This window comes from Micromys minutus (assembly GCF_963924665.1).
Source record: "Micromys minutus genome assembly, chromosome: 1".
Lineage (NCBI taxonomy): Eukaryota > Metazoa > Chordata > Mammalia > Rodentia > Muridae > Micromys > Micromys minutus.
Genome location: NC_137969.1, coordinates 100,556,354 through 100,565,822, shown reverse-complemented (window position 1 = coordinate 100,565,822; position 9,469 = coordinate 100,556,354). Strand labels below are relative to the sequence as shown.

Here is a 9,469-nt window from a genome sequence, read left to right as displayed (position 1 = left end):
AATCACGAGATTTGGAGGAAAGTGGATGGAACTACACAGCACTGTGTTCCGTTTAAGAAATGGACTCAGAAGACAGGAACCATGTTTTCTCTCATTAGTACATCTGAGATTTCAACTTTTCTATATGTCAATACTATCTTAGTCAGGGTTTGTATTCCTGCACAAAACATCATGACCAAGAAGCAAGCTGGGGAGAAAGGGTTTATTCACACTTCCACACTGCTGTTCATCACCAAGGAAGTCAGGACTAGAACCCAAGCAGGTCAGGAAGAAGGAGCTGATGCAGAGGCCATGGAGGGATATTACTTACTGGCTTGCTTCCCCTGGTTTGCTCGGCTGCTTTCTTCTAGAACCCAGGTCTACCAGCCCAGGGATGGCACCACCCACAATGGGCTGGGCCCTCCCCCCTTGATCACTAATTGAGAAAATGCCTTACAGCAGGATCTCATGGAGGCATTTCCTCAAGGGAGGCTCCTCTCCCTGTGCTAACTCCAGAGAACTTTCCTTCTGTTGATCTACCTGGAGGAAACTTGTCACAGTCAACATTTGCCCATAATGGAGCTCACATCTCATCATTTCCAACCAGAACATATCTGACCCCCTCCTTCTGTTGACTCCAACCGTGTCCTTGTAGAGATGAGGACTTACAGGTAGTGTCAGTAGTGGACCCATTTGTTTAAGTGAAACGACGCGTCCTGCCCCATAACACAGTCTCCCTAGGTCCTATTGCCATCTGCCACTTTGCTATTATCTCTGTTCCCAGGGATGTGTGAGGTGGCCTCATATGAAATCCTTCCCTGTGGCTGAAGTCAACTACAAATGTGCTGATGGGGTCTGTTCTAGCTATTCCCCTACATTTTCTCATAGCGATTAGAAGCTTAAACCTTTTGAAATCAGAGATTAATCCTGAGCATCTAATACTATTTAAATTACAAGTCCCAAATCTTGAACAGACTACAATCCAAATGCTAGCTCTATAAATCTGTTCATCCCATGAACATCGATGTGACAAACGGCCAGGCAGAAACCTTAGCGGTATGTCTGTGCTGTGACACACTGTGCCCTCAGTCCTCTGGCAAATAAACAGGTCATGTTCCCTATGTAGGGACTTCAAACAAATCTGAACAGCTACATAACATCTACAGTGTCACAATGTTGTGACCCAGCATGCTGCTTCCTTCAAATGACCTCCGTATGACAGCCTCACAGACAAGCAAGGGTACATTTACTAGCCCAGCCTAGGCAGGGGTTTATGATTCCTGAGATAAATTCTCTAAGATAAGGAGATTTGTCAGATTAAAATGTTGTGCGCAGATTTGACCATCATGGATTGGCAGCTTAAGGCAATTTTCTTAACCAGGAAAACACAAAATGTCACTTGTTTCTGGAAGGATAAATAGCTACAGCAAAAGACAGAGGTGTTTGGGAGAATCCCCGAACCAAGTGCCTGCTGAAAATTAATTACATTCCATTAAAAAAAGAAATAGTACACCCATTTAAACAGAAGGTCAATGTTATGAGACAGCATCCCAGGCTCCCACACACTGCTTCCTTCTGACCCTCAGGCAACCTGCCCACTGAACCTCATCTCCCCAGAAGGGCACATAGGCTCAGAGAAGTCACTATACCCATTTATGTTCACTCTTATTGGAAGAGGACCCTGTACCCTCTGCAGAGGGCTTGAGATAAAAAAGTAGAAATGGGAAGAAATGCTGGTGCATGCCTGGTCAGTCACAGGGTCCCCAGAGAAAATGAAGAACTCAGGAAGTCTCTGAAGCCGATTACACACTGACCTGGTTCTAGGCTGAGCCTTTACTGAAAAAAAAAAAAAAAAAAAAAAAAAAACTAAGCACAAGCTCCACCCTTGAGATTGATGGACTCTCAGTAATGCCTGCTTAGGTCCCAGGAGAAACCAGAGGCTGGCCTATGGAAACTTCTGGTTTATTCCCAGGCCCTGAGCTCAGGCCTCATTCCTGTCCTGTTTGTCACTATGTCACATTTAGTGAAGGCAGCTTTTTTCATGAAGAAGAAAGAGAAACTCTGAAATTGTCTCCATTACAGTTAAGTATTTCATATACATTGGCCATTATTACAACCCATGAGTTAAAAAGTTAAATATGAGTCTTCCTACATTTCTCTTGTGTACTTCTCAGAACTAACATCCTTTAGATGGCCCCAATCCATCCCGAATCAGACAGACCTGGAGCACAGTCTTATTCAAGGTGTGCTGAATTTTATAATTATTTAAAACCATTTCTAGATGCACCATCAGAGGGACACTCTAATGTCAGGTTTCACTGGCTCCACAGGCCAATGTGGCCTGTGCACTGTAGCCCTTGGCTGGCTGAGCTTCTGGGTTGAACATGAAATGGAGCCTCCAGAGGTAAAACCATCCAGGAGCCATGACACAAAGAAGAGGCACAGGCTTTTCCTAGAGCTCATTCCAGATGTGTCCGCTGAATGCCAGGGCCTGGGAGACGCAAGTGAGACTCAAGAGATGCCATCTGTTCTGTGGTATGCCAGTCTGTAAACTTAACCCTTAATTTCTACATCACCAGCAGCTGAGCCCATTTGCTTCTTTGGGTTAGCTGACAAGTGGCACTGTCATAGTCCAAGGGTGTGCCTGCTAAGCATCCTGGTGGCCCCGGTGTCACAGCCATGAATTCTTTAAAAGAGATCATTTCTAGTATGTTTTGAAGTAAGCATCACTCGAATGCGTGGTGGCTGCCCTCAGCTACAAAGCCACAATCACTCAGAGCAAGAGGGTCCTTTCTAAAATTTTTATTCCACTTACAAATAATCTCTTAAAATGAAAGCGCTAAAAATGAGAACATCTTCAAATCTGAAAGAGAGAGGGGGAGAGGGAGAAGGAGAGGAGCCGAATAATTCTTCTTGGAACACAGTTAAAATACTAAGAACATGTGAGGCAGTGTTTTCCACATAAACATTCAAAAGCAACGCAGGGCACGTAGGAGAGAAATCCCTACCTTAAAAGAGGAGGAAATATCTGAAGATGCCCTCATTTCCTTAGCTGTCAACTTGAAACAGTGTCGCTTTCAAAATGGGTTTAACAAATGCAGCACAGCTCCGTTTGGGGTTGATGTGAGTTCACAAAATAATTTTATTGTATGTAAGAAAGCATACAGGCGGTAGGGCTGAGAAAACATTCAAAGTCCGCAACACAGACCCCCCTGCAGGAGACACTGCGAGCAAGCCAGTCAATCTGTTCTTCCGTTCCATCCACATGTTGCAACTGCTGCCAAAGAACACCTTGTAAACATTTCGAAAATTGAAAGAAACACTGTTGCAGGCCGCCCCGCCCCCACACGAGGGGACTGGATGGTTCTTTTTGCAGTCCAGGCTATGACATGGAAACTAGGTTAAAAACCACAGAGAAAAAAAAATAGCATCTGGGACAGTGATGCTGATGGCTTTGTAGTGCTCAACACACACTGAGAAGGGGCTCTTCTATTGACCCCCCACCAACAGAAGTGTATTATGCGACTATTATGCAACAATGAGGTACCATTCATTAGCTAGTTTACCATTAACATTAAAGAGCTTGAGAGAGAGAGAGAGAGAGAGAGAGAGAGAGAGAGAGAGAGAGAGAGAATACTAGATTAGGGTCAAAGCACTACAAAAGTAGCCCCTTGAGCAGTCAGCTTGATTAGACCTGGGCAGATAAAGAACCAATAATGGGCCCAACTATCAGAGGGGCTGCCGTGACCTGTGAATTTACAACTCACTCTCCACGCTGCAGATCTTAATCCTGAACAGTCATTTGTTTGTTTCAGAAAGCTATTTCAAGCATGAAATAAGAAATGACAAGGAGGGCCAATTATTTTACATAAATACAAAGTGGCATATGCTCTTCCTCGCCATCCAAAAACAGAAATATAAAGTTGTATTCTCCTTGAGCTGGCTCTTACATAGATATTTACAGAAGTGCAAATTCGCCCCGGGGAAAGCCTCTGCCATTTAAAACATTGAGAGCACAATAGTAGCTAAAAAAAAAAAAAAAAAAAAAAAAAAAAAAAAAAAAAATCTTTTCAAAATATGTTTAAGGGGAGCATTGGTGGCTTTAGTCACTTCTCATCTTGTGTTTATTCGTATCTGTGTTGAGTTAAGGAGCTGCCACATCAGTCTTTGCTGCGTCCTCAGAAGTAATTCACAATTCAGAATCTCGGAGTCTATGTGTGTTTCACTGGCTCATAAAGTGCTAGTACAATGGACAGATCCATCTCAGATAACATGGGTTTGTTCTATTAGATAGGCTAGATATAGATTCACTGTGATAATTTAAAATATCCATATAATACAATAATAAATAAATAAATAAAATCGTTATCAACAATGCATCTGTCAAGTCTGAGAAAAATGAAATCCCACTCTTACTATAAGGCTCAATTATTGTTGGAGAAGTTAATTAACAAAGGCATGCACCTACCTTTACAATCTGAAAACTGCTTGGACAGTTTTAGCACCTGTTTGGATACAGCAAACTCAACTCTCACACTTCCTTCCTGGAAAGTTTGATTTTTAAGTGAAGCTGTTTACAGTTGACCTTTGGCCCTGTTTTGTTTGTTTGTTTGTTTGTTTAATAGAATGTCCTAAGATAATGCTTCAAAAATGATCTCAGAGCCGAAGTCATTTCCCTTGTGGCTAGAGAATACTAGTTTGAGAAGCTTCGTAATTGTCCAAATGCAGCAGAGGGAATCTCACGTTAAATCCTTAACAGCAAGCCCTAGGGAACTCGTAGCTTCAGAGATGAGAACCCAATATTCAGGTTGAATACTGTCCACTGTGTGTGACAGGTTGGATCTTTTCTAGAGAGACATCTGTGTCATAGTCCAATATGACCGATAAGGCCGGGGACAGCTTCTCCAGCGGCTTAGCTATTCCACCGGCCTCCTCCTTCTTCAGGTCCTCGGAGGAGCTCACAGCATGAGGGATCAGGTAAACCAGATTACAGTCCTTGGAGATGGAGCCTCGGGGCTCATGGTGGCTGGAAAACATCACAGCCCCGTTGTTGTTAATGCTTACTGTCTCTATGGCATTGTTCGTGGTAGGGCAGAGTCTGTAGCATCCTAAGAGGGTTGAAAACGCCTTCTGAAAATCAGCATTAAAAGCATAAATAATGGGGTTCAGGGAGGAATTCGCCCACCCAAACCACACAAATACATCGAAAGTGATGGAATCAATACAAAATGGCTGGGTCTCCTCGGAGCCACAGAAGGGCACCATGCAGTTGGAAATGAAGAAAGGGAGCCAGCAACACACAAATACTCCCATGATCACAGACAGCGTCTTCAGAACTTTAGTCTCTCTCTTAAAGGACATCTTAAAGGAACTTTCTGATTGAGAGCATTCAACAGGGTTTCCATTACCTGTGGTGGTCTGGCAATTCTTGGCATGGACCGCTGCCCTCTCCAAGGCTGAGATGCGCCGGATTTGCTTCTGGGCAATCCTGTAGATACTGGTGTAGGTGACAATCATGATGACTACAGGTATGTAAAAGCTTATGAGGGATGACGAAATGGCATATGTCCTGCTCAACCTTGTGTCACAGTTGTCATCCTCGGTGTCTTCCAGGGAAGTAAAATTGCCATCCAAGGGCCATGTGGGTTTTGCCTTGTGCCAGCTTAGCTGCACTGGGATGAAGGATATAAGAACAGACAAAGTCCATGCTACGCTAATCAGGATGAAGGCTGCCTTGGGGGTCATCTTCCTCTCATACTGGAAAGGGCTGGAGATAGCCCAATACCTGTCAACGCTGATCACACAGAGGTTAAGGATAGATGCCGTGGAGCACATGATATCAAAGGCTACCCAGATGTTACAAAAGGACCCAAAAGGCCAAAAGCCAGCAATCTCAGCCACGGCTTTCCAGGGCATGACCAAGACAGCCACCAAGAGATCCGACACAGCTAAAGAGATGACAAAGAAGTTGGTCACCTTGGACCTCAGGTGTCGAAACCTGATGACAGCGGCACAGACTAGGGTGTTCCCCAGGAGAGTGGACAGGATGAGCAGTGACAGGAAGCAGGCGGTGAGGATGCGAAAGGAGAAATCCTTCTCCACTGGCAACCCAGCCTCATCCATGGCAGAAGTGTTAGGAGCCATCTTCCAGGAGGAAAGCGCTTCTGGTGACTTGGCCCTCAAGTTCTTGACCAGGCTTAGCCAGACTTCGCCCCAATCACTCACCACGCAGCCCCTTGTTCAGCCCCAGTTGCTGCCCGGAATAAAGGACAGTAGAGTTCCATCAGCAGCTTCCGCAAAGCGATCCAAGCCATGCCTGTATGGACTCTCTTGCTTTCCACCTGTCTTCTGGGTTCAGGTCACTGTCCCTGGCATCGGCTGGCCCTTACATTCCCCCAAGGAAAGCATAGGCTTTTAAGCATACTCTAAGAGTCTGAGGCCTCTTCCTGGTCAATTCCAGTCACCTTTCAGGGATGCTGCCTCTTCTTCTGAGACACAGCCTAAAATACATGCATTTCTCCTCCAAGCCCCTGGGGCCACATCTCTCCAAATGCCCTAAAAAGCAAAGGGGAAACACAAAGTCGTTCACCATGACTCTGTGCAGACCGCATAGTTAGCTACGCAAAATCCCAGCCCACCATCTCCTGGACAAGACCATCAAGACCACCTACCTTGCTTTAGGGTCACTTTTCCCAAAACCCCTGGAGCATAGCAATGAGTCCGGCCAGCATAGCAAATGTTCCCCTCTTGATGCAGAAAAAAAAAAATTCTCTAGGACAGATTTGGGGAAGGAATCCCAGACCAGGTACCCAGGGAAGCGGCACCCTTCCTGCTACCTTGCCCACCTACAGATTGCTGTCCCCATCTCCCAGGGAGGATTCTCAGAGCTTCCTTGGGAGAGGAACCCCCAGGACTAGTCACTGGGGCAGCTTTCTGTCCTGTCTGAGGGAGCCTAGCGCTGGGCACCCCTTTGGCTCCTCGTTCTTAGGGCAGGACCCTGAGTCTCCCTGTGGCGCCACCGGCTCGCTCCCTGTTAGCAGTGGTAGGAGATCCAGGCAAGCACGGCAGCTCCCGGCGAGGGCACCGGCCGGCTGGGTTCCAGCGGGGCACAGCCTACCCCGCCTCCGCGTCCCCTCCCGGCCCTTGTGGTGGGCTGAGCTTGACAGGCAGAGTGGCGGGCGACAGCCACACGTGGTTCACTGAAGGCACAGCTGGAGCAGGGGTGTGAGACGCCTACCTAATTTCCGAGCCCTCTCTGGCTACCTCAGCCCCCTGGGGGGAACCCGCGGCACAAGACAGAACCCGAGGGACAAATCCTGATGCTCAAATCAAGTAAACCAAACTCTCACTCAGCGCCTCTTCGGGTCAACCCCAAGTTCCACCCAAAGCTCGGGGTCAGAGCTGACCCTGCCCACGCCCGCTATCCCTGGACACTGCCCGCATCGCTGCGCTGTCTCTGAGTACCCCGCGGCAGGGGTACACGCAGTCCCCAGACAAATGTGCTCACCGATCTGGGGGACCACAGTCCTCCACTCTGCCAATCTTGCGCCAGTTCCCAGGCCTCTCGCTCTGTGCTCAGCGCTCCGCCCGCCAGGGCGCTTCTGCGGTCAACTCACGAGTGCAGCCCGTGACCCGCACCCCACAAGCACCCCAAACACGGTGCCGCGCGCTCAGCAGGTACCCGGCGCCCTCTGCCGGTGGCTATGGTTTCCTGCACCCCGCCTGCGCCCTTGCAGGTTCAGATCACAGAGGCCTCTCTCTCATCCAGTATATATTCCCAAGATGCAGGGCCTTGACCCTGTTTTTCCCTGTCCCTGTTCCTTTCTGCCAGAATCTGGACGATAAGAGGCAGGTCTTTCGCTCTCTGAGCTCCCTCGCTTGAAATACTTCTAAAAAGTCACAAGAGTAGGAATCCCTTTGGCTAGCATTTTATTCACTAAGCCAGGATTTTCCGTTTGGTCCCCTGAGTGCCATACCTGGAGCAGCAGTAGGAACAACAGGTCAACTTACTGTGCAAGGGAACAGAGACCTGGCATAAACTCAGCAGCCTCTGTGCCCCACCACACACACACACACACACACACACACACACACACACACACACACACACCTTATGATGTCCGACATCTTCAAAACCCCTTACTTATCGGCTTGCACGGCCCCATTGTATCTGTGTGGAGTCTCCTCACCGTTAACACAGTAGCCAATGAGGATGGTGATCAGTCTGCCTGGCTGTCACTTGCATAACCATGGGACCCACTATCTAAACAATTACCGCAGGGATAGAGGAGAAACAGGAATGTGTGGCCTCGGGAAATGTTTAGGGCATAGACATAGCAGCAGAGAGCCTTCTTCCCATCTCTGTGAAAAGAGATTTGAATACGGACCTTGGAAGCCACTTTGCCTGAACTCCTGCGCTTACTGGTGAGAACTTAAGAATTAAATGGGATATTTAGTTAAGAGTTGGGTACCAGATACGGACTCAGTCAGCCCTTGGTAGCCAGAAATTCTTCCACAACCAGTTTCTTTAAAAAAAAAAAAAAAAAGGTAGTCTGGTCTTCGTAAGAACCACACACACTGAATGCCTGAATCTTCTCTAAATAGCCTAAATAATTTGCCAGTAAAAATCAGATCTTGGTTTTTGGTGCAATAGTCAAATGATTGACACAGAGGCTTCCCCTCGCCCCCGTGCTCCCAGTTCTGTCCTCCCACCGACAGCTTTGCTGCCACACACAAAGTTCCACGGACTCGTGGTCAGACAGATGCCTTCAGCACAGTGGTTCTCAACTTCCCCAGTGCTGTGACCCTTTTATACAGTTCCACATGTGGTGACCCCCTCAACCATAAAATTATTTTGTTGCTGCTCCACAACTGTAATTCACTTACTGTTATGAACCATAATATAAATATATGATATGCAGGCTATCTGATATGTGACATCTCCCCAGCCGCCCCAAAGGGGTCATTTAGAGCTTTGGGTCAGCTCAGTGTAAAACCCCAAGGGGATTGCTCTCTAAGCAACTGGAGCTTTATTACACCATACCTTTTCATTATTTTTTTTTTTACCAGTAAACACAAATTAGAGGATGTTTTTAATTAAGGACAAAGGGCACTCTGGAAGCTCAGGAAGCTTCAGGGTCCTTTAGGACAGGACTGAGCAGGTTGGAGGAGGGAAGACTCCCTTGGGGACAGAAAGTGCCCCTCCAGCTAGCATTTGAAGAAGCAGCAGTACAGTGACACTCAAAATTGTAGCGATAAAACCTGGAGGTGACAATGAGAGCAATTTGAGGAGTAAAACTTCCCCTAATGACTTGCCTTGGAGATGTGTCCCCAAGCCTCTGGAAAATGGCCACTGCTCTTTAAACTAGGATGCCAGCCACACGAAGGCTGACTCAGGTGCCATCACTTTGCCCGTAGGTCCCCAGCAAAGGAATTTATATAAAGTGAGAAGGAAAAACTCATCGTGGTGCACTAGGCAACCTTGGTCCCT

At 47.1% G+C, this 9,469-nt stretch overlaps 1 protein-coding gene across 1 annotated transcript; it reads right to left on the bottom strand.

Annotated features, from left to right (window-relative positions):
- Nucleotides 1–4,782: 4,782 nt before the first annotated feature.
- Nucleotides 4,783–6,123, bottom strand: DRD1 (dopamine receptor D1; the record flags this gene model as incomplete). The annotated part of the gene is made up of 1 exon (XM_080941627.1): nucleotides 4,783–6,123. One exon carries the CDS (start codon nucleotides 6,121–6,123, stop codon nucleotides 4,783–4,785), a length of 1,341 nt encoding a protein of 446 aa, XP_080797753.1.
- Between the last annotated feature and the right edge of the window lie 3,346 nt (nucleotides 6,124–9,469).